The sequence below is a fragment of the Macrobrachium nipponense genome, chromosome 27 (genome assembly GCF_015104395.2).
Source record: "Macrobrachium nipponense isolate FS-2020 chromosome 27, ASM1510439v2, whole genome shotgun sequence".
NCBI classification, from domain to species: Eukaryota; Metazoa; Arthropoda; class Malacostraca; order Decapoda; family Palaemonidae; genus Macrobrachium; species Macrobrachium nipponense.
In genome coordinates this window covers 13,148,367-13,174,085 of record NC_087216.1, presented here as the reverse complement: position 1 = coordinate 13,174,085, position 25,719 = coordinate 13,148,367, and the positions used below count along the sequence as shown (strand labels likewise).

The following is a 25,719-nucleotide window of genomic DNA, read 5'->3' as shown; positions in this document are numbered from 1 at the left end:
TAGTAAGTAGTTGGCGATGAGCATTCAAAGAGAAGCAAGTCAAAATGTCACATGCTGTAAAGAGGCTCTTGAAATTTTTTTAATACTTAACTACCAGTGATGATCTGATTAAACTATTTATATGCTAATTGAAAGAATTACAATGTTGTAATAATATGTTATACTAAAACAATTTTACTAAACTATTTATTATCCATTTCAGTGAAGAACTGTTCTATCAGTTGCTGCTTGCTGACTTTGGCAACTTTGGCATTCTTAAGCTTTCAGTAAGTAGACAAACAAATGATCATCTCTGTTTTACTGGTGTCAACTTCTGTTTTGCATTATAGAAGACAGTTTTTATATATTTTTGGACTATGGAAGTCAGGCACAGCATTAAAATGTTTATATCCATTTTAAATGGAATTTCTCAGAATTTTTAGTGCTTTCAAGTTTTTGCCTAGGAATGCAGTTGTTAATTAGTTTAATAAGACCAGGGAGTCACATTTGTACCCTCATAGTGCCTGCCCAAGGGATTTATTTTAAGGTAGAAATGGAAGAGTGGAGCAAAGTATAAGTTCAGTTAAATGGACAGCTAGGTGAGAAGGGTTGGGAGGAAATTAATGAAAAGTAAAGCCAAACAGTAGTTCATCTGGGGACTGGAGTTTTCTCTCTTCTCTCTCTCTCTCTCTCTCTCTCTCTCTCTCTCTCTCTCTCTCTCTCTCTCTCTCTCTCTCTCTCTCTCATGACCTAGTAAAGATACCGGCAAATGATTCATTAATCAGAAAGCTTTACAGTCAGAGACTTAAATCTTTACCAATTTGGAGTAATAAAAGATTTTGAGTCTATAGATTTGACAATAATATTTCTTTAGGGATTATGTTTAAAGTAAGACTTATACCCATTTGAACTGTTTTTCAAGAAATCACACAAACACTTGATTTCCTTACACCATGAATGTACATTTGAACAAAGATGTCAAGTCCCTCAGTGCATCATCTACACAATCTGAACCTTTCCCATCTTTTGCTGCTGGTAGTTAAAGCAGAGTGTCATGGTAACAACTGTGCAATTTTTTTAAGCTGAATCTGCTGAAATTTTAGTTTTTCAAAATTATTTTATTGTGATTTTGACATTTTCATAATTAATTCTATTGTTTACTCAATTTTTCATAAAACATCTGTTACATTTACATAATGCATTTGATTTGTGGCAAATTTTTTGTTATCAGTAGCCTTTTTTATTAATTTTGGAACCTGATCTTTTGCAAAGGATATAATTCATCATGCATAATTTTTGTATTGTTTTTATTTCTCATTTTAATAAATGACATTGCTAGCAACCTTTTGACGTAACACCAGAAAAGAAGCTTAAGTCAATCAACCATGTAAGCTCATTTCTGAAGGATTTCCATCCCAATCATGCAGATCTCTCAAAAAGTGAGCTCCAGTTGGCGCATGCGACTTCCATACTGGCGTACAACTGATGTTCTTTAACATGGTAGATAAAAAGAATGTAATGTGTGGGGACATGTAAAGGCTGTGAATGTTGACAGATAAATGATGGATGGTTTTGTATGGGAAAATTGATTTTTTTCTATAACAAATTCAGTTATGGACTACATATAATGACCGTAAAGGAAATTGTGAACTTTGCAAAATTTTACAAGAATCTTTGTTCTCTTTCAGTTTAGACAAGTAAAACACTTTATGCATATACAGTGGTCCCCCCGTATTCGCGGGGGATGGCGTACCAGACCCCCCCGCCGAAAAAGTAGTAGATTCCAGCAATCGCGAATGTTTGGAACCCCTATAAAAACGCTAAAAACAGCCTATTTTGTTAGTTAAAACTTAAGAAAAACCACTAAAAATTTTCATACTTGGTTTTTTTAATAGTTTTATCACAAAAAGTGCATTCTATGATAAAATTGATAACAAAAACCAGGAATTTGTGGATATTTCTCATAGAAAAATACCGCGAATGCGCGAATTTTCCGTGAATAATGCAGGGAAACGTTCCCGAGAGAAATCCGCGATTGTGTGAGTCCGCAAATCTGGAGAACGCGAATACGGGGGGTCCACTGTACATTTTTATTGTAGTGTCTTACCGAACAATTATAGAGCCGTGATTTCCACGAGCGGCAGGATACTAAATTCAAATTTAGCGCGTCGGCGTCGCCAACACTGGTGGTGATGACGTCATCTCCCTCCACTCGCGGGAGAACCAGGTACAACTGCCCAGGTGAATCCAATTTCTTTTCTGCCGGCGTCCGGTGAACATCGGTGGTCGGTGCGGTTGGATTGACTTTGCTTCGCTTTTTTTTTTTCTTGTGGAATTGATCTTCGGAATTGGTGAAGTACTCTTTTTGGCGTTGTTGTTATTTTGCTTTTTATTTAGGCGTTGCCATGTCAGATTCTAGTCGTCGGGAGTTAGGTTTTGCATCTCAGGATGTAAAAAAACTAGATTATCCAAGTTAGAATATGATTCTCACACTAAATGTGTTAAGTGTAGGGGACAGGTTTGTTCAGCAGATCGAACATGTAACGAGTGTGTGATTGGACTGATTCTCAATGGAAGTTTTTTAGTTTCATACTCGGAGAAATTAGCTAAAGACAGAATTAGAAAAAGCAGCGCTAAGGGAAAGAAAATAGACTTAGCTCCGCTTCGTCTTGCGATGCTTGCTTCTGTTCCTTATGTTTTCTCCTCAAATTGTTATGTCTCCTTTACTACACCTCCTATTCCTCCTACTAATCCCGCTTCTCCGGCTTCCCGTGTAGTTTCTTCCGACACCATTGCCAGTCTGGAATCGAGGTTAGATCAGAAATTTTCGGTACTAGCGAATACGGTTTTGCAACTTGGTAATTCAGTTAAGACGTTTTTGGAGAAAAGCGGCTTCAGGTAAGAGTGTAGTTGAGGGTGCGTCTGTCTGTCCTGACACGTCTCCTAGACAAAGGTCACTGTCCAGCTCCCCCGCACCGGGGGAGAAGACATACCGGAAGTCCAAGGGAGTCGATCGGGATTTGCCCACAGACAGCGCCTCTCTTGTTGAGCCTGTTGCGCCTCAACAGGGCTCGGTTAAGCGTTGGAAAGGTGTTGCGGTCAGACGCCTTTCGAATGATTCAAGCGATTCGTCTCCGGTCGCGCGGCGCTCTTGGCGAGATTCGCCCGTTTCCCCGTCCCTTAAAGAGGCGTTCAGGCGCCGATTCTTCGCCTCCTCCAGTCAAGCGGTATAAGGAGCCTGAGAGTAGGGTTGCGCCGCGGCCGTTAGCGGCTCGTTCGTCGCCTCAATCTGTGGCCTTTTTCGGCTCCATCTACTAGTAGAGATTGTGGTTTTAGCGCTGTAGCTAGCAGTTCTAAGGGTGTTTCTTTAGACGCTTTTTCGTCTGTTACGCCTGATGCGCCTGTTTCGCCTCGAATTTCGGCGGCTCCGAGCGAGGCGCAAGTAGTTTTTCCGCCTCCTGCTGAACATTTAGGCTCTTCCAAGCCTACGTTAACTGTTTTTGATTCGTCTCTGGCGCCTTTGCGCAAGCAGTTAGAGATGTTAACCAACTGGATGAATGAGTCCAAGGTGGTTCGAAACCGTTCAGATCCGGTTGTAGTTCCGTCTACTTCTTCGGCGGTATCGGAGAATGAAGAAGTAGAGGAGGAGGATTCACATCACCTCTCGTGTTATTCACGTCTCCTTAGATTTCTTCTGGTATCTTATCCAGATTATTTTGAGAAAGCGGCCCCGCGCTCCCCAACTTCGACTTTTTTGATGAGGATGGAAAAAACTTCAGACCCTCTCCTCCCAAAACTTGTTCTATCTAAAGCGGTTAGACATTCGTTGAAAGAGACGAGAATGGATGTCTATGAAAAGAGACTTAGGGAAGGCTCTTTTTGCTTACCCTCCCTCTAAGTTGCTTCGTAAGAGGTATAGGTTTTATGTAACTGGGGAAGCTCCTTCTCTGGGAGTTTTGTTTCTTGCCTCCTCCCAGGGAGACTTCTCCAGTTTAATCGACTCCTCTAGAAGATCTGCTTTCGCCGCAGCGAAAGTTTTCTTTACAGCGCCTGAGTTTGGACCACGTTGTAAAGAATCAATTTAAACTTTTGGAAGTCTTTAGCTTCCTTGATTGGACTATTGGCGCTTTAGCGGCCAAGATCGAAGACTGTCCTTCTCTTTCTCAGGAGTTTAGCGGAGGATTGGATTGGTGTTCTGTCCTGTGCGGACAAATCCATTAGGGATGGATGTGATGAGTTAGCTTCGCTCATCGCCTTTGGTACCCTTAAGAAAAGGCACTTTGGTGCTCCTTTGCTTCTAAAAGGGTTACGTCCCAACAGAAGTCTGCTCTCTTGTTTGCTCTTTGTGAAAGATAACCTCTTTCCAGACGATGTAGTGTTGTCAATTTCGTCTGCGCTAGATAAGAAATCTACTTCGGATTTACTGGCACAGTCTACTAAGAGACCTAAAGCTCATGTGGAGACTGTTTCCTTCGGTTTTCTCCTCTGACCCAAGCGCCTTTTCGAGGGAGAAAACCCAAGCGCTTCTTTCGGCCGAAGTTGAATTGCGACCGTCAGTCTAAGGCCTCGGCCAAGGTTAACAAAACCTTCCAAATGAAAGCTCGGTTCTTCATGCACCAGTGGGAGCCAGGCTGGCGCTGTTTTGGGAGGAATGGGAAAACAGAGGAGCAGAAGCCTGGGTAGTGCAAGTACTCAAGTTCGGCTATCGTATTCCTCTCGTTTCAACCTCCCTCGCTCTCACCTGTGCCAATTCCATTCCAGGCATACTCTCCGGGCTCAGACAAATTTCTGGCGCTAGCCGCAGAAGTGGAAGCGCTTGTTCTCAAAGAAGCGATAGAACAGATAGAAGGGGATTTTCCTCCAGGCTTTTACAATCGCCTTTTTGTAGTTCCCAAGTCATCAGGGGGCTGGAGGCCGGTTTTGGATGTGAGCGCCCTGAACTTGCATGTCCAGAAAACAAAATTTCATATGGAGACCACTCGGTCGGTTCTGGAGTCCATCAGACAGGGGGATTGGATGGTCTCTCTGGACATGCAAGACGCTTATTTTCACATTCCGATACATCGCGAATCTCGGAAGTACCTGAGGTTCATGTTCGAGGCAAGGTGTTTCAGTTTCGGCGCTTTGCTTCGGACTAGCGACCGCTCCTCAAGTTTCACCAGGTTCTATCCCCGATAGGAAGCTGGCTGCACATATTAGGAGTAAGAATCTCCCTCTATCTGGACGATTGGCTTCTCCGGTCGAGTCAGAGAGTCGGTGCATGAAGGACCTTGGAACAACTCTGGATCTTGCCAGAAAGTTAGGAATTCTGGTCAACAAACAGAATCCCAGTTGGTTCCATCTCAGAGCATCCTTTATTTGGGGATGATTTCTGATGCTCAAGTTTTTCGGGCTTTTCTGTCCCCCGAAGAGGTTCAAGGCTGTCTGGAGACAGTTCAGGAGTTCTTGGACAAAAAGGTAAGTTCTGCCAATCAGTGGATGAGACTCCTGGGCAAATTGACGTCAGTGGAGAAATTTGTGACGTTGGGAAGAACGCACATGAGACCTCTGCAGTTTTTCCTGAGAGCCTCTTGGTGCAGGAAGACACAACCAGACTCGATTACCTTTTTTCTGTCACAGATCAAATAAAAGAGGACCTAAGGTGGTGGGGCTCTCTCGAGCAAGGTTGGAAGAAGGGTTAGATTTAAGACCCATCCTCCCGAACCTACAGTTCTTTTCCGACGCATCGGACACAGGTTGGGGAGCCCTACTGGGAAATCAACGGACTTCAGGAGCTTGGTCGGAGAAGGAGAAGAAGTTCCACATAAATGTAAAGGAACTGTTAGCAATTTTCTTGGGGCTCAGACAGTTTCGGAGCTTAGTAGAAGGTCGAGTAGTGGCAGTGCATTCCGACAACTCCACGGCTCTCTCGTACGTGCGGAAACAGGGGGGACTCAGTCTTTCTCTCTGTACGAAGTAGCCAAGGATCTCCTCCTGTGGTCAAACGAAGCGAAGGTTCAGCTAGTCCCGAGATTTGTTCCGGGAAAGATGAACGTCCTGGCGGACGAGTTAAGTCGTCAACAGCAAGTGTTACCTCTGGAGTGGACTTTGGACAACAAGATTTGTCAGAAACTTTGGCGCCTTTGGGGACGACCGTCAATAGACCTGTTCGCGACATCAAGGAACAACCGTCTTCCTCTCTTTTGTTCGCCAGTCCCAGATCCTCTAGCTTGGTCGGTGGACGCAATGCTGTTGGATTGGTCGGGTCTGGAAGCTTATGCATTCCCTCCGTTCGGTCTAATAAGAGAGGTGCTGAACAAGTTCATGTCGCACAGCAATGTAACGCTAACGTTAATCGCTGCCCTTTTGGCCCAGGAAAGAGTTGGTTCCCGGACCTTCTCCAGTTGTTAGTAGACTTCCCCAGACTTCTTCCTCCAGAGAAGTGGCTTCTCAAACAACCTCACTTCAAGAGGTTCCACCAAAACTTGTCCGCTCTAGCTCTGACAGGGTTCAGACTGTCCGGAATCTTTGTCAGAGCGAAAGGATTTTCAAGAAGAGCTGCAGAAGCTATCGCTCGTTGTAGGAGAGAGTCTTCTAACAAACTCTATCAAGGGAAGTGGAGAATCTTCAGAGAGTGGTGTAGAAGTGCTAAAGTCTCTACTTCAGCGACCTCTTTTAACAGAAATAGCAGATTTTCTTCTATTTCTTAGGAACTCTAAGAACTGGCTCCTTCGACGATCAGAGGATATAGAGCCATGCTCTCTTTCGGTTTTTCGACATCGAGGTTTGGATATTTCCTCCAATTCAGATCTGTCGGACCTCATTAGGTCTTTCGAAAACCACTAAGCTCCCGCAAGATACAGTGGCTTGGAACTTAGATGTGGTGCTTTAAGTTCCCTCATGGGGCCACCGTTTGAGCCTTTGAAGTCGGCTTCACTCAGGAACTTGACTAAGAAGGCACTCTTTCTTATTGCACTAGCTTCTGCTAAGCGTGTCAGCGAATTGCACGCTATAGACAAAAGAGTCGGTTTCTCTCAAGGCAATGCTGTATTTTCGGTATCTTTGACCTTTCTAGCCAAAAATGAGAATCCTTTCTAATCCTTGGCCGAGGAGTTTTGTGGTAAGGAACTTATCTGATTTGGTTGGACATGAGGATGGAAGAAAGGCTCTTATTGTCCAGTCCAGGGCTATTAAGCAGTATCTGTTTTGCCACTAAGGGTATTAGAGGACAATCTTCTAAGCTCTGGACCTCGGTTCAAAACCCTCTCGTCCTCTTTCTAAGAATGCTATATCGTTCTTTATTAGAGAGCTTATCAGGGAAGCTCACTCGCAGTCCGAGAACGACAATCTTTCCGTTCTGAGAGTTAAAGCTCACGAGGTTAGAGCAGTGGCAACTTCTTTAGCATTCAGAAGAATTTATCTTTAGCTTCGATTCTTCAGAGCACGTTCTGGAGATCGAATTCGGTTTTTTGCGAGTCATTATCTCAAAGAGATAGAAACGGTTTTCGAGAATTGTAAAACGTTAGGTCCGGTGGCGGTTTCTGGCATGGTGTTTGGGAGAAACGGCACAGGGGTCGTCACCCTCTATGCTAACTTTTCACCTTGAATAGGTTGTCGAGTTCAAGGGAAGCTGGGGGTACTGAGTACCTGGGATACTCACCAGTCTGTTAGGTCAGATTTTTACAATGGTTGGGTATATATGTTTTTAAATCTGTGTTGGTGACAAATGTTTTGTATGATTGAATTTCTGGTCTTAGCCCAGGGCAAGGGCAATCTTTGTTGTTACTATCCTCCGTCAGTCAGCCTTGACTCGCTTGAACTCGGACAGGAAGATTTCCACTCCTGTAGAGGCTAACTTTGGTCAAATTCCAATTCCTCTACAATAGTAAGAAGAGCACCGACCAGAGGCAGTAACAGTCTGCTGTAGCTCTCTGACAAGGTAAGGTACAACAGACACCTTGAGTGTTTACTGGTATTGCAATAAATGTAACCATTTAAAAATACTAGTGGTCCACTGAATCCCACCTTCCCATAAATGTGTAATCAGCTCTATAATTGTTCGGTAAGACACTACAATAAAAATGAAATTTTCATTATTAAAATGAAGTTTTATTGTATACTTACCGAACAATTATGATTATACCCACCCTCCTCCCCTTAGGTGGACGGACGGGCAGAAAGAATTGGATTCACCTGGGCAGTTGTACCTGGTTCTCCCGCGAGTGGAGGGAGATGACGTCATCACCACCAGTGTTGGCGACGCCGATGCGCTAAATTTGAATTTAGTATCCTGCCGCTCGTGGAAATCACGGCTCTATAATTGTTCGGTAAGTATACAATAAAACTTCATTTTAATAATGAAAATTTCATGTTTCTGATACTATTTTGTGTTACTAGGTCTTATGTTGATATAGGTTCCTCCTTGGTTATTAATTTAATTTGCATGAATTTTTGTGTTGATAATGCCTTCAGAATATTTTGCAGTGATAAATGATGCAAATGATTAATGTTATATTCTTATTATGTATTTCAGACCCCAGCAAGTATTAATGAATTAGCATTAATTGCACTTGACCTAGAAGAGAGTGGCTGGTCTGAGGCTGATGGAAAGAAAGAGGACTTGGCAAACTATATTGTTACTCTTCTGCAGTCCAAAAGTCCTATGTTGGATGACTATTTTAGCCTGAAAATTGATGATGATGGCAATCTATGTACTCTTCCATATGTAATAGGTAATTTGAGTGTTCACACAAGTTACTTGAGAGGTTGTGTATTTTCTGGTTGAAGTAGATCAACTGAATTCAAATTATTTAGATCAGTAGTACTTACGCAAGTGATCAGTTTAAAAGCAGGTAATTTTTTTTTGTTATCAGTTTACCTCTATGTTATCTTATCACTACTTTTTTGTCATTTGTTTTGTATCTTCTATAGTGAATTTAATTCTTGTGCCTTTTTCTCCCATTTTATTTTATTCTTAGTTCCTACTTCTGTCTTAACTTAGATGAGAGATAAATATTTATAAAAGACTACACTATTGACTTCTAATTACTGTGTTTTTATTTGAAGATGATTACGTACCAGCAATGGAAGGTCTTCCCATGTATATTCTTCGATTAGCAACGGAGGTTGACTGGGATGATGAAAAGGAATGCTTCCAGACATTTTGTCGTGAAACTGCAAGATTTTATCGCATTCAAAGAAACAACGAACCAAATCGGGTAAGAGTAATAGGATGAAGTATTAATTACTAGTTTTTTACTTTGCCTTCAGTTTAGTAAACAAAAAAATTTATTTATACAAATATATTTGCTTGGTATTTAGAAACTAAAATATAAATACGTATATATTAGCCCTTAAACGCCAAAGCGGTATTTCAGAAATCATCTCCCGTATGCTGCCCCCTAGATGCTGACCCCTTGGCGTGGGTAGGGAGGTTAGGGACCAGCAGCTGGGCTCTGATGCCTGGTGGGGTTGCTTTCTCACTGTTCCTTGGGGCCCAGCTGATGATCCAATTAAATTAGTCAGAACTTTTCCTTCTTTCTGCAATTTTTTCATTCTTACCACATCCTTCTCCTTCATGTAATATTTTTTTTTTACTAGCATTTCGGATTAATTATGTGGAATTTTCCACCTTTGCTGAAATTTACTGGACCTGTTAAACTGAAAAGATATCATAGCTGGGACTGGGTTTTATATCTGAAGCTAAATAGTGGGAACTGTGGGAGGACCATCAACTGCCCGATAATGTTCGGACCTGAATGATATCAGGCGGAACTATTTCGCAGGGCTGGACCACGGATTCCAGGGGGGTCTAGTTTTGCGGATAGGACTCTCGGCTTTCTGTCCGGTTTGCTCATAATGTGATTAGGGTGGGGATGATTGTATTCTTGTAATACTCTCAGTCCTATCAAGCGGGTTTGGCTTACACTTGGGCCACTCTATTCATGTTGTGCTATCCCCTGTGGGGTAGGGTAGGGACGCGGACATTTGGGAGTCGGTTCTCACTTGTGCCATTAGTGGAAGAATAAACACCATGAAAGGCTGATGATATCTTTTTAAGGTTTTCAGGTTTAATTATTTTTTTTTTTTCAATACTTTGATCTTTATGACAGATGCGAATAAAGATTCAAGTACCCCTGGACCCTTTGATGGTAGTGAATCGGCACAGTTGATGACTGCAGGAACCTCCACTGGCAGCCTTCCTCTGGAAAAATAAAAAAAAACCTTCCAGTGTAATTACACTGAAACCCTTTGCTCCAGTACTGAGTAAAGGGAAATTTGGTAGGAATATAGTATCAGAAATAGGATCCGGAATGTTTGAAAACTCGTTTGATAAATATTTGACTTTTGATTTGAAAGACTAATTTTGACATTTTTTATGTATATAGAGATATTGTCAAGTGTTGTGGCCGAGAGCCTAAGATTTCTTCTGAGGGGCGAGGAAAGCTGACAGTATAATCTGCCTCAGCAAAAGAAAGTGACAAACTGAAAAAAATTATCGCACCTTGGAGGAGTTAAAGTGGAGCGTGCAGTACATGCTTCTTGGAATTACTCCAAGGGCATGATATATGCACCCCAGCTTATGGCATACTCTGAAGAAAAGCTAGTAGAAGAATTAAAAGATCAGGGCATAATAAGAATTGAAAGAATGAAGAAGGTAAATGGAGTCCTTGTTCCACTCCCCAATTTAATTGTTACATTCAATTCCACCCGATTGCCTAGTACAGCCTGGTTACATTTCAAGGTTAAACAATATATCCCAAGACCGAGGAGATGTTTTCATTGCCAAGAATTTGGACATATGTTGGGGTCTTGTAGACAGAAACTACAAGGCAAGCCTGCCACTTGTGTCAAATGTAGTGAACCAGAGCATGGCATATGTAATAAGCAAGCAAGGTGTATACATTGTGGAGACAGTCATCCATCATCTTCACTTACCTGTGATGTATACATCATGGAAAAAGAAATTCAAACATTAAGGGTAACCAAACGTATCACATTTAGAGAGGCAAAAGAGAGAGTGTTGAATCAGTACGTTAGACCAGGAATATCCTTTTCTAGCGTTGCTGCCAACCAAAGAAGGAATACCAATGTTACCAAAAACAATGTAAATAAAAAACCAGTGACGACCTGTACTCATGCCTCTTTGGAATCCGCGCCAGTGATTGCTGGTGCTCATGCCTCTTCGGAGGTGGCGCCAGTGATTTCTGGCACTCCTGCCTCTTCGATGCTTTATGTGCCAGTGATTCTGGCACTCCTGCCTCATTGGAGGCAGTGCCAGTTAATTCTGGCACTCCTGCCTCTTTGGAGGCAGTGCCAGTGATTTCTGGCACACTTGCTTTTATGGAAGCAGAGCCAGTGATTTCTGGTACTCCTGCCTCTGTGGAGGCAGTGTCAGGTATACCTGGCACTCCCGCCTCTCTGGAGGCTGTACCAGCTGTAAATGCTTTTGAGGATGCCCCAATATCCGATCCTCACACCCCTCCTCAGGCGACACCAGCTTTTTCTGCTGTTCCTGAGACTGATAACCCTCTAAAAAGGAAGGCAGCCGTAAACAATCCTTCCAGGAAAAAAGAGCAAGCGTTGTAAGCTGAAAGCTCTTGAAAGAGGCTCTAATTTAACAGCCTCTAAAGGAAAGTAAAATTCATTATTTGTTCATGAAACTTACCTGTCAGATATATATATAGCTGTATTCTCTGAAGTCCGACAGAATTTCTAAAAACTTACGACACACGTAGTGGGAGTAGGGTGGTTAGTACCCATTCCCGCCGCTGGGAGGCGGGTATCAGGAACCATTCCCATTTTCTATCAGATTTCTTCTGTCGCCGGTGTTGTAAACATCTGTTTACAGCACCTCCGCCTCAGGATTTTGGAAAACTTTATTTGCTTGAGTATCCTCTTGACTTTTGGTTATTTGTTATTGGATCGATAGCTTGGCATACGTGACTTTGGATTGTTTTTTATTTTTGGCTTGGTTTTTCCTTAAATATGTCAGGTTCTAGTTCGGCTAGTGCCAGAGTGTGTATGAAAGACGAATGCAAGGTGAGGTTACCAAAAGCTTTGGTGGATCCTCACACAGTGTGTAAAGGTTGTAGGTTGGGGGCAAGTGTGTAGGTATGATTTTCGCTGCACGGAGTGTGAAAGTTTGAATGATGCTCAATGGAAGACTTATGAATCCTATGTAAATAAATTAGAGCGTGATAGGATCAGGAGGTCTTCCTCCAGGAGTAAATCGGGTAGTAGACAGGGTAATAATGTAACCCCTTCTAACCCTTCTTTAGATTTTGTGACTCCTAACCCCGTAGTGTTGCCTTCGGGCCCTCAAGTGGTGTCTGCGGAGGGTAATGCCCTTTCGCTTATTTTAGATTCTTTTGATCTAAGGTTCTAGCCCTTGAAAACAGGGAAAGTGCTAAGTGTAGTGATAGTGCCCCCAGTGAAGTGGAGGGGGCGGGTCAGATCGGCCCTATAGCGCCTCTAGGCTGGGACCTCTGCCGGACTCCCAGGACTCAGGGAGAGGGCATGTCGAAGGCCGAAGGAGGGTTACGGGGATCCCCCACCGATCTGACGTCCCTTAAACAGCAGTACCTGTTGACGCTTCCCCATTGGCTGCTAAGGAGCGTGCTCCGAGCACGTGTCCTAAAGGATTGTTTCTCGTCTTCCGACGCGTCCTCCCCTGCGCAAGGGGTGGGAATCTCGTTCGGATTCGCGACCGTTGAAGAGGACGTTTCAAGATCAGGACGCTTCACGTCATGCTTTGTCGGATTGGCATTCTTCTCCGGAAAGCGTGTCCTTTCCGCCCCAGAAGAAGGCTAAGTCGTCTTCCGATGAGGACGTCTTTGAGCGCCCCAGTCGCTCTAGAGCTAAGGCTGTTCCTGGCAGAAGGAAGAAGGCGTCCCCACGCCCCTCACCTTCTCGCAGGCATGGCTCTTCTCCTCGTATAGATCCTTCGCAGACGGAGGTAATCCTTGCTATGCAGCGACAACTGGATGCTTTACTTAAGTCAGAAAGGAAACGTTTTCTGGCCGTAAGAAGGATGATAGACTTCCGATCAAGAGATCAAAGACAGTCTCTCCGCCTGCTCGTCTTTCGTCCCCACCCCGTTTCATGGTTATTTCGTCGTCTAGACTTCGTTCTCCCCAGCGTTCGTCTAGAGGTGGAAGTAAACGTCAGGAGAGAGAGAGGTTTCTTCAGTCTGCCCTCTCTTCTCGACGTGAGGACGCTCGGCGTTCCGACATCGACGTTTCTGATGAAGATGCTTTAGTTTCTGACGGACGGAATTTGGAACGCACCGCTCCGCTTCGTCATGCTTGTGTTGATGTTCATCGGGACGCTCGTCAAGTGTCTATTCCTGTATCTTCGCGGGACGATCGTAGAGACGCTTCGAGGGACGCTAGGAGGGACGGTCCGCTCATCGCTTCTTTGGACGCTTCGTTGGACGCTCACTTGGACGCTTGATTGGTACGCTGATTTGGGACGCTCGGAGGGACGCATGGTTTGACGCTCCGATGGACGCTAATAGACATCGTCGTAAGAGCGTCTTGGACGCGAGTACGGAAGTTCGCTCTCGATCGGACGTTATTCCGCAGTCTTTAGATGACGCTACACGTCTTCCTTCTACTTCGCGTTCTACTCAAGTTGTGATTGCTGTTCCCCTGTATCGGCTAACGATTCTGTTAAGGATACGTTACCCTCTTCTCGTCATCGGTCTGATAGGAGACTTGGAGTGAAAGGTCTTCTTCCTCTTTCTTCGGAGTTTAACTCGGGTAAGGAAGAAGGGGAATTGAGCTGTTCTTCGGAAGAGGTTGATGAAGAACAACCCTCGACGTCGTCTTCTTCAGACTATCAGTTGTTCCGATACGTAATACAAACCATCGGTCCTTTAACAATAGGACGTAGCTAGCGGCAGCTGGAACGGTCGTAAGCTTCGAACAAGGGGAGAACGGTAGTTAACTGCTTGTCCGACAGTCGCGCGCCGCGCGACTGGGAGGTAAACAAATCACTTTTGCTTTCGGCCGCGGGTGTGAAGGACTGTTCGTCATCGCTCTCTGCCCGGCTTCATCGTCGTAGGCATGCTTTGTTTATATTGTGTTTTCTACTAATGGTTTGTTTGACTTGAAAATGAAACTGTAAGTACACTGTTTTCATTTTTCATTACTTAATTATGAACCAACATGGAGTTATCGCCGTAGATGCGGCGATTTCCTCTCTTTTCATGAATTGAACCCTTGAATTATGTCTCGGTGCCGAGGGCGGGCGCGCTCGCGCCGAGTCATGTATTTGGGCGAAAGTGTGTAATTGAAAAATGTAAGTACTCTTTTCATTATAATTTTGCCCTGTGCGTTCGTTACCGAGAGTGTGATTGCGCTCGGCACGAGCCTTTTAATTTTGTATAATAGAATGCAATGAAAGTGGATTCGCAATTGCAATATTCTTTTCATTTTTCATTTTATTTTTTATTTGCATGGAATTTAATTTGGATCAATTTTCTTTCTTACCCGGGAATTGGATCCTTACCGATTTTTTTAATGTGAAAATTGGAAATTTCCGCAAGTGCAGTGATTTCCCTGTTTTTCATTTTCATATATATTTTTTATGATAGTAACATCAATTATTCTTGGATCAAGTTTCCGTTCTTACCCGGAATTGATCTTTTCTCCTTTAAGTTCTATGAAGGTGAATCGCAAGGGGCAGTATTCTGTTTCATTTTCATATTACTTTTCACTGCTGTGCGGGGTGGGGGAAGCGAAGTCTGCCAGGAAGTCGTCGGAAAGCTCTCCCGCGACTCCCTTGGTATCCGATTCTTCGTCTTCCTTCCTGCCCCCCGCTCAGCTTCTTCCATTTGTATTTTTGTGATTTGGGGTCTTCCTTGCGTTCGGGGTGGGGCATGTCTTCCCCCGTGCGTGAGGGAACCCCTCTTACTAATCTATCTATGTTACCGCAGGTGCTACATCCGTGGGAGACGACCTTGGATGTAGATGTAGATCCTCAAGAGGTTTGTACTCGTTGTAGTGGGGCGAGAGTGCTCCCGCAACGAGCCCTGTGTAACGTGTATGCATTGATCCGAGGCGCAGTGGGTGCTATACGAGGGCAGGAGAGACTTAGGCCGCCCAAGAAGTCATCGGGAAGTCCAGTGACTCCTTGGTAACGGACACTTCGTCCTCTTTCCTGCCCCCGGCCAGCCCCCACGTTTCGCGCCTTCCCCTGCGGGGGTGGGGGGGGGGGGGGGGGGGGTAGTGGAGTCCTTCTCCTCTCTCGATCCGTCGAGTGTGGAGGAGGGCTCCCGCTACCCGGAGACGTCCAGTTGTACTCGGGGTCTTCCGTCCGCTCTGGGTGGGGTTGTTCTCCCCCCAGCCGAGGAAGCCCCTCTAACTAACCCGACTGTTGCTTCCGCAGGTGTGCCATCAGCGAAGGACGACCTGGGACAGGTGTGGGAGTCGCTGGGACTGCAGGGAGTTGCGAGCATACAGGGGTTGATTCAGCGGTTGGCGGGGTCGGCAGTGGTCACTCATGGTACGGTAACCACTACAACAACCACAATCTCGACACCAGCATATGAGATGCCACCGCACCTGGTGTACATACCACATGTCATGTCGGTAACACCCACGGCTGCAATCCAGAAACCAATTCCTGCCGTGCCAAAGAGGACGGTGCCACCGCCACCTGGGTTCTTTGTATTGCCGACCCCGGACTTCCGCTGCCCAAAGAGTACCCCCCTGGACCTGCCGCCAGTGCCGAGGATGACGGTAGCTGCCGACAGGACGCCTGGCTCTCCTGTGGTACCTGCCGTGCCTGCCGTACCTGTTGCTGTCCCAGCCGCTCATTCCCTTTCAGATCAGGTGCCGGCTGCTCACTTCACTTCAGATGTTCCTGCCGTTGCCTGCTGTTCCTGGACCTGTTCCTGTTGTTCCTGCTGTGGTGGTGCTGTCACAGTCTCAGGTCTTTCCGGACAGGTGCAGTCGGGCCCTGTTGCTTCGGCAACTGCCCCGGCTCCCTCCTGGATGGAAGACCTGACGTCTGTCCTGCGGAGCCTGGCGAAGAAGAAGAGGAAGAGGAAGAAGGTGTCGTCATCGTCTTCGTCGTCTTCTTCGTCGTCTGCTGCCTCTCCTTCCCCTTCGACTTCTAAGGCCAAACAGCCGAAGAAGAAGAAGGTTGCCTCCTCCCCCCCTAAGAAGACTCCTTCGGGATACTTCTAAGGGCCCGGCTCGCCCCAGGCGAGATTGCGGGGAGCTCTTCTGCTGGTCCTCCTGTTCCTTCGGGAACGGGGCCCGTCGCTTCTTCTGCAAAGAAGAAGTCGACGGGGACCAGAGGTGCAGCCTCGCTGGTGCGTCCTCACCTGTGCTAGCGGTTCTGCCGCTAAACCAGGTTCCGTCTCGGCCTGCTTCTCGTTCGCGAGAAGCACCGAGTGGACGCTCTTCCAAAGAAGACCGTCCAGCCAAAGTTTTGACGCCCGAGCTCGCTCGCCGTCAAGACAGCGGCGCGGAGCAGAAGACTGGCGAGAGTCGTGCACACGACTCTCGCCAGGCAGTTGGACGCTCTCGCAGCGATCAACTGGCTGCTCGGGCTGACGTGACGGTCGCTGACCAGCCACGGGTTGAGGCGAGGAAGGAGTCCCCGCGGCCGCCGGTACCAGCCACGGCTGGTACCAGCGGCTCGACGCGCCGAGAGGACGCTGGCCGGTCTCGACGCGACAGAGAGCCTAGCAGGTCACCCGTCCGCCGCTCCCGATGGGACCGGGCAGAGACGGTGACCAGCGGCAGCTCGCCTGACGCTAGAGATCGTCTCGACGTTCTCAGCCGAGCCAATCGCCCCCAGGCGAGCGGCAAGGCTAGGCCTGCTGCTCGACCGTCACCGCGGGTTGACGATCAGCAGCAGCCCTCCACGCACGCTGGTCCTGCCAGCGAGCGAGGGGGGAGCGTCAGGTCTGCCTCTCCCGTACCTTCAACCTCCTCGGGCTATACCGGGTAGGAGCGAGGTACCGAGGGAGGCGATCACGAGAGGTGCGCCGCTCGTGACCCAGCTATGACGCCGTATGGACCAGGCACGGTTCCAGGACCGACCAGGACATACGCGCAAGTAGCTGGAGGCGACCGTCAGGGGTCTGCCGCTGTTCCTCCTTCTGAAGGAGGAGTATCTCGGGAATCTGTTCTTGTTGGAGGGACTGGACGGTCCTACTCCGCAAGACACGGTTACTCCCGAGATACAGAGGAATTTGCAGAAGTCATTAAGCTGATTCGTCAGCATAATGACCTTGCGGAAGGATTGCCGCTCCCACCAGCAGAGCCACGTCTCTGCTCGAGTCGTTTTGGGGCCCGAGAGGGAACCCAAACCGACGTGGGTCTGCCGAGATTGAGCTTGCCGATTCTGTCTCGAACCAGAGTCTCTCGTCTCCGGCAAGAAGGCTCTCTCAGTTCTGGCCGGTCGATCAAGCTACTTCCACCTCTCCTCTACTGCGACAGCGGCGTTTCTACCGTGTCTTCGGACACCGTATTTGAATACTCCTTCGGTCCTCCTGAGAGGTTTCGACCTCGACGAGGACTGGAATGAGTCGGAGGACGGTATCGGCTCTCTCCTGTCAGGTGTCGATCAGCCCCACCCAGACGACGTTCACAGTGGCGGCAGACCCTTACCTACAGTGAGAGTTCGTAACCATCCGCTGGAAAACGTTTCTCCTGACAATACGTTTTCCCAGGCTCTGAGAGGCCATCGCCGCAAGGCGATGGCTGTTCCCTACTCTTTCTCCAAACTGCTAGTTCCACTGGGAAGGCGAGCGAGTATCCAATTCCTCCCCCATTCCCTCTCTCCTTACGGTTACGAGGGAAAGGGGAGGGATCCTACAGAGATTTCTCTGTAGGATCCCACGTTCAGGACTGCGCTACCGGGGGACCTTCGGGTCCTACCTGACCGTAAGCCCGGTCGTTGAGGAGGAATCCTGCCCCATTCTCGATTCTACGGGAATCGAGAGGATCACCAGCCGATATCGTTTGACGAATTCGGTGGGGGTTTCGCAGACTGCATTAGAAATTTCTACGGAATTTCTAACGCATTCAGTGTTCGAGTTTTACGATCTCCAAACACTTACGCGAGACCACGGTCCAAAGTGGAGCGAGACGAGAATCCCCGATATACACGATAATCGGGAACCTCGCCTATGCTCGAATTCCTGGAATTTCTAGCATTGGGAAGAAGACTGCTGCTGAAGAAACTTCTCACAGTAGGCGACCAACCTGGACTAGAGAAGATCGGACGGGAATATCCAGTTTGGCTTGAACTATCGTCTTAGTATTCTGTTCACCATTGAAGCTTTCCTTCGAGGAAGACTTCTCCTTCACTCTCTTTGATAGAGATCGAAGGTGGTCGATCTCCAATCCTTATTTTGTTTTCTTGAAGGAAAGAATTTAGGATGGAGATCGTTGTTCAGAATCCTACAAATATACTACGTATATTAACCTCGCGACATGATTCTACTAAGCAGTTGAATTGTCCGAGGGGTAGGCGCATATCCTAGTTAAACTACGGATTGCGACTTATAAGAGAAGTATTCTAATTGAACTGCAACTCGGGGTTGCCTGCAACCTCCCAGGAGTTTTCAGTTTCAATTTTATATACTTATGGTTTTGTCACGACAACACCATTTCAACTGTTATATTTACCGAAATTCGTTTCGCCTAAACAATATAATTTTGCTCGAGCCAGATCTTTTATGCTCGGTAGTTCTAGCCGAACGCATTCCTTCGTGGAATAATGGATTACCTGGCAACTCAGGATGACGAGTCAGCGAGAGCTCAGGCTCAACTACTGCGTATTGAACTGCCTGATAGCAGCTCAGTATCAGCTGGGCCTCCGATATGCACGGTCATGTATGTCTCTCTCTGCCCTGCTTTGATTGACTACCGAACCGTATCTCTGCCCAACAATCATGGACTTAGGTCTCTGATTAACGGGGATTCTCGCAATAATGAAGGACCCATCTACTGCTGTGACTAGCAGATTCCATCGCCTTCGACATTGCGAGAATTTTCAACAGAGATATCTCTTGGACTCTTTCATCTTTCTGTTTACCGCACGGTAACAGAAGTCTGTACAAGTCTCCCGCTGCATCGCACTGCGATAATGCGAATGATTTTGCAGACATCTGAGTTTTGTCTTCAAAATATCTCTTATTCGTAGGTGTACAATTGTTCATTGTTCAACCGAATTACGAGATTTGTTAGAAGACATCGCCTACTCTCCGACCTGACAGCTCTACTCCCAAATGTTCAGCCCATGAGAAGCAGTTCTTCAGGCGGCTTTCCCCTGTGTTTTCATTACTGAAGAACGCCCCGCTTTCATTGCAACTACGACTTCTCACCGGACAGCATAATGAAATAGCGGTTAGCGTTTTCAGTCATTTGTAAGCACAGGTTATGAATCTTGAGAATCCTTCTCTCGATTCATCTGTGAAGACGTAGGTTGCATTCAATATCTACCTTCGTCTTCAACGGTGCATAGTGTTGTTTCTCCTTAGCTGAGATTCAACAACCATGAGATGTTTTACCTTCAGGGACCTCGGTCTCTAGAAGGCAATTGACTTTCGCCTGTTGGGCACATGCCTTAAGAGAATCATCACCTCGCTGTCCGGCATTGGTGACAAACAAATACATTATTTTGTTTTGGTCTCTCGGGCATAACCCTTTAAAGGCGAAGGTCACGTGACTTACTCGGATGCTTTGACAACTTGCCTCCTACCGAACGCAGTCAGTCGGCAGCTGTCAGAGCGGCCGAGTCAGTTACGAACTACGCTGTTGACTTAGTTCGGGGTTGTTGCAGAGCAATCATTACTTCGTTTTAATAGCTTGTCACAGACCACCCATACCATTGACACCCACCATGGAGTGTCGGTGTCCTATTCCACTACCGAGAACTTCGCTGCATAGGATAGGAGGATGCGACAGACTTCGTGCAAACGGACAGAACAGTATGGGTACTGGACATCACCGAAGTAGAGAAGAAGGATAGGTCATGCGACTATTTCTTCTTTTCCTCTGAGGAACTGCATGACTTCTCCTGCGAAGTCAAGCATCCAGGGGATGGGGATCCGTGACGCTCGGTTTCGTACCGAACTTCGTAGTGAAGACTCAGAACCCTTCGGTCCCTGAACGATTGGTTCGAGTCGTTCACAATCCCCTCCCTAATGGACTTCACCGCCTTCGATGCGAAGGAGATGCTGCCTTGTCCCGCAAGAACTTCTCCGTGGCGCAGGTACTGAAGGCAGGGGTCTGGTCAACCAGACCACATGCCCTTCCTTCTACCTTCGGGATATTGCCCACAGGTCCTTGGATCTTTTCCTTGGGAACCCGTGGTGGCTGCTCAACACGTTGTGTAGCGAACCCAGACCCTCGCAGGCTGAACAGCATCGAGTCCTGGTGTGACCATAAGAATGGATGAGTGAATGAGAGTGTGACTGGCTCCTCTTCCCATCTTTTTCTTCCCCTCTACCTGTGGTTAGAGGGACACGGTCGCACCCTGCTGGATAAGGACAAGATGCAGGTGAGCTACTCAACAGAGCCCCATTCTATCCCTTTCACTAGGGATAGGAGCGTATATCCACCACTTCCTCCACAAGGGGGAGGAGTGGGATGCCAGCTTGAGACAACCCATACTTTATGTTGCCTCTTGCAAACAGGAACAAGTTCTTGCTTGCTGGTACGAAGAGATACGCTTTGCCTCTCTCTAGTACTCGGCCCAGAGGTCTGACCATTGATCCTGCGGTGCACACCCCGATCAATCGGACAGAGGCTTGGATCCCTCCCTCGCTCTTACGACCAGGGAGGCATTCCAGGGATGGACGAACACCAGTCTGTTCATCAAAGACTCAGATTCCTCCTACCAAGAAGTGAGTCTTCCTATTGTTAAAGGACCGATGGTTTTGTATTACGTATCGGAACAAATGACAATTTGTCGAAAATTGCATTTTTTCCTAACTATACAAACCTGAGGTCCTTTACATATAGTCCCTCCTCATGCCACCCCTCACTCTGCGTATTTTGCATGGGCCAAAAAGCAAAAGTGATTTGTTTACCTCCCAGTCCGCGCGGCGCGCGACTGTCGGACAAGCAGTTAACTACCGTCTCCCCTTGTTCGAAGCTTCGACCCGTTCCAGCTGCCGCTAGCTACTTCCTATTGTTAAAGGACCTCAGGTTTGTATAGTTAGGAAAAATGCAATTTTCGACAAATTGTCATTTTTGGCTCGGCTGCTCCGTGATTCTTTTGGAGATACCTTCCTTCCTGCTGCTCTCCTTCTCCTCCATCGCAGTTTTCTTTTGTCGTCGAAAGCTAAGAAGACACCAGGGTTTGTTAAGATGAAAACGTCTTTGTCTACCAAGAGGGCTTTCCGGAAAGTTAACACTTGGATGGAGACTAGGAAAGCTAAGGAAGCACCACTTTCGCCCCTGCCTCCGTCTAAGGCTTAGCGGTTAAGGCAGGGATGTGTATGAAAACCAAACCGGTGAGGAGTTAGGTTTGAAGGTTCCGACGTCAGCACAGGGAGATTTCGCCAGCGTTGTAGATGCTTCAAGAAGAAGCTCTGTTAGCCTCAGCGAAGGGTGTCGTGGACTACGTCAGAGATGGATCATCTGTTGAAGGTCTGTTTAGATCCTTAGAAGTATTTAACTTCTTAGACTGGTGTCTCGGAGTAACTAGACAACCAGTCGCGTAAGCCAGAATTCGATCAGCTTGGGGGAGCTGTCCAGTGTTTTTGTCATGCATGGACAAGCCGTCAGGGATGGCTCAGAGGAATTAGCATCTCTTTTTCATGCAGGTGTGTTTGAAGAAGAGATCGCTGTATTGTAATTTTGCGGCTAAGTCTGTCTCTCCCGCACAGAAGACAGAACTTTTGTATGCGCCGTTCTCGAGTCATCTCTTCCCCCAGGCTTTGGTGAAGGATCTGGCAGTAAGTCTGCAGGATGAAAGCTACTCAAGACCTTTTGACACAGTCGTCGAGACGTCCTGCTGTACCTTCCACGTCTTCAGGAGTTCAGTCGTTTAAGAAGCAGAAGCCCTTTCGTGGAGGATCTTCAGCTAGATACTGTATCCGAGGAAGAGGTCTTCCTAGAGGTAGAGCCCCGGCTAAGTCCAGGGCAAGAAGTGAGAATGCGTGCCTTCAGTCACCCGGTAGGAGCCAGCTTCAGTTGTTTGGAGGAGCCTGGAGAGAAAGAGAGGCAGACACCTGGTCTCTCAACATCATAGAGAAGGGGTACAAGATTCCGTTCGTAAAGCCTCCCCCTCTGACTTCCACTCCCGGGACTTGTCCGTCGTATCCTCAAGAAAGCAAAGGATTCTTTTCGAACTGCTCGAGCAGATGCTCGAGAAACGAGCGTGGAACAGGTCTTAGACCTGGCTACGCCAGGATTTTACACAGGATTGTTGTTTCTTGTTCCGAACACTCGGGAGGGTGGCGGCCAGTCCTTGGACGTAAGTCGTCTGAACCTCTAGATAGAAAAGCAAAAGTTCAAGATGGAGACACCTCAGTCAGTTCTAGGGGCCTTAAGACCGGGGATTGGATGGTATCACTCGATCTTCAGGACGCGATACTTTCACGTCCCGATACACCCCACCCCCCAGTCTATGAAGTACCTTCGGTTCGTTCTGAAAGGAAAGGTGTTTCAGTTCAGGGCTCTTTGTTTTGGTCTGAGTACGGCCCCATTCGTGTTCACCATCTTAATGAAGATGTGGCGAGGTGGCTCCATCTTTCCAACATCAGGATTCTCGCTCTACTGGACGACTGGCTCATAGAGCTTCTTCGCAGACCCGGTGCCTGAAGGACCACCTGAAAACGACTCTGTCTTAGCTGCTCCCTGGGACTTCTGGTGAACTTCGAAAAGTCACATCTGACCCCAACACAGTCCATCGTGTATCTGGGATTCAGATGGATTCAGTGGCTTTTCGCGGGCTTTTCCGTCCCAGGAACGTCAGCAACAAGGCATAGAGAAAGTGTCAGCCTTTCTAGGGAAAGATTCATGCTCGGTGAGGGAATGGATGAGTCTGCTGGGGACCATTTCCTCGCTGGAGAAGTTTGTTTCCCTGGGGAGGCTACATCTCCGACCTCTTCAGTTCTTCCTGTCGACAATTGGACGAGAAGGACAACTTCGATATGATCCTAACCATCTCAGAAGAGGTGAAGAGCATCTAAGATGGTGGCTCGATCTGTTAAAGCTCTCAGAGGGCATATCCCTCAAGCTTCGGAACCCCGACCTAGTGTTGTTCTCCGACGCGTCATCCACGGGGTGGGGAGCAACACTAGGGGGGGAGGAAGTGTCAGGCACCTGGAGAGAGGGGAACAGGTAGCCTGGCACATCAACTTCAAGGAGCTGGCAGCGTTCAATTAAGAGCTCCAGTTCTTTCAGGACAAAGTCTCCCGTCGAGTGGTTCAAGGTCAACTCGGACAATACCACAGCCCTGGCATACTTGAAGAAGCAAGGAGGAACTCACTCTCCGCTCCCTGTTCGTCTAGCGAAGGAAATTCTGATTTGGGAAGAAGGCAAGAGAGATCACGATCTTGACAAGGTTCATTGCCGGAGTCGAGAACGTCTGGGCGGATCTCCTCAGTCGACAAGGTCAGTTGCTGCCGACAGAGTGGACCCTCAATCAAGACGTATGCCAGGAGCTGTGGAGTCTTTGGGGACGCCCCTTGGTGGACGTTTTTGCACCGCAAGGACGACGAGACTTCCGCTTTACTGCTCCCCAGTTCTCGATCCGGGGGCAGTAGCAGTAGACGCCCTGTTATGGGATTGGACGGGCCTAGACCTCTACGCATTTCCCCCCTTCAAGATCTGGGGAAGTGATGAGAAAGTTCACAGCTTCGGAGGGGACGAGGTTGACGTTAATCGCCCCCTTTTGGCCTGCAGCGATCTGGTTCACAGAGGTGATGTCCTACCTGGTGGATTTTCCGAGATCTCTCCCGTTAAGGAGAGATCTACTCAAACAGCCCCACTTCGAGAGGTACCACAAAACCTCTCCGCTCTGAGTCTGACTGCGTTCAGACTATCCAGAAGTTGGCCAGAGCGAGAGGTTTTTCGAAACCTGTGGCTAAAGCTATCGCCACCACGAGAGACCTTCGTCAATCGCGGTTTACCAGTCGAAGTGGGCAGCTTTTAGGAGCTGGTGTAGGAAGAAAGGAGTTTCCTCTCCACGACCTCTGTGAGCCAGATCGCCGACTTCCTTCTTTATCTCAGACGAGATTTAAAGCTCGCAGTGTCTACCATTAAGGCTACAGAAGTGTCTTGTCTGTAGTTTTTCGACATAAGGTCTTGACCTTGCTAATAATAAAGACCTTCATGATCTACTGAAATCTTTTGAGACCACTAAAGTACCGATGGCTAAGTTGCCTTCATGAATCTGGACGTGGTTCTCAAGTTTTTAACGTCAAGAAGCCGCTTCGAACCTATTTACTCTGCCTCTTTGCGAGATTTGGACGAAGAAACAAACTGTATTCCTAACTGCTCTGGCGACGGCGAAGAAGAGGGTTAGCGAGATACAGGCGATTAGTAAACACGTCGGCTTCAAAGGGCATAATGCAATCTGCTCTTTGAGTATGTCATTCCTGGCTAAGAATGAGAACCTTCCAACCCTTGGCCTAGGACGTTCGAAATAAAAGGTATGGCAGAAATCATTGGTCAAGAGCCAGAAAGAGTCCTGTGTCCTGTTAGGGCTCTTAAAGAATATCTTCGTAGGACAAGGAGTGTAGAGGTTCTGCGGAGAATTTATGGTGTTCGGTTAAGAGGCCTAATATGCCCATGTCTAAGAATGCACTGGCATTCTTTTTGAGGAACACATTAAGGAGGCGCACGCTTATTGTCAAGATAGTGACTTTAAGCTTTTAAAAGTTAACGCTCATGAAGTAAGGGCTATTTCGACTTCTATAGCTTTCAGAAAAATATGGCTCTCAAAGATATTTTAAGTGCCACTTTTTGGAGAAGTAACTCGGTGTTCGCCTCGCACTATTTACGGGAGGTCAGAACGACATATGAGAACTGTTACTCTCTTGGACCATACGTCGCCGCAGACACTATCTTGGGGGCAGGAGGTAGCACTCATCCTTTCCATAGAAAAAGGGTAGGTGAGTTTTTTAATGTTCGCAAGTTTTATGGTTGTAGGGTCGGCAGCCGATGCGGTCTTCCCTTCTTTTAGCCTTTGGTATATGGGAGTATTTGATTAGGCTAACTTAGGTGGTGGTTTTGCCTCGTTGTCCTCTTGAGTATGGTCATGGTCTAGTCACATTGTGGTCTCGTCCCCGTTGGCAGATCATCTAGAGCGCACCAACTAGTGAAGCAGATGCAGGCTTGGGTGACAGTAATCACGAAGTCAGCTATGCTAACAGGTAAGGAACCAAGATGTCAATCATCTACATATATATGTTTCCTAAATCCTTTTCTGTCTCTCCCACCGCCAAAGGTGGGATTCAGCTATATATATATCTGACAGGTAAGTTTCATGAACAAAATGATATTGTTAAGATACAATAAAGTTTGTTCATACTTACCTGGCAGATATATATATTTTAAGTACCCACCCACCTCCCCTCAGGAGACAGTGGAGATAGAAATCTGATAGAAAATGGGAATGGTTCCTGATACCCGCCTCCCAGCGGCGGGAATGGGTACTAACCACCCTACTCCCACTACGTGTGTCGTAAGTTTTTAGAAATTCTGTCGGACTTCAGAGAATACAGCTATATATATATCTGCCAGGTAAGTATGAACAAACTTTATTGTATCTTAACAA

General features: G+C 47.0%; 1 protein-coding gene across 1 annotated transcript in view; it reads left to right on the top strand.

Moving 5' to 3' along the window:
• LOC135200505 (DNA mismatch repair protein Mlh1-like) overlaps positions 1-25,719 on the top strand; it is a 76,341-nt gene that overhangs the window by 42,151 nt on the left and 8,471 nt on the right. The window contains exons 10-12 of the mRNA XM_064229155.1: positions 203-266; positions 8,492-8,690; positions 9,025-9,176. Of these exons, the coding sequence (XP_064085225.1) occupies positions 203-266; positions 8,492-8,690; positions 9,025-9,176 (415 nt within the window). The remainder of the gene's footprint in view (positions 1-202; positions 267-8,491; positions 8,691-9,024; positions 9,177-25,719) is intronic.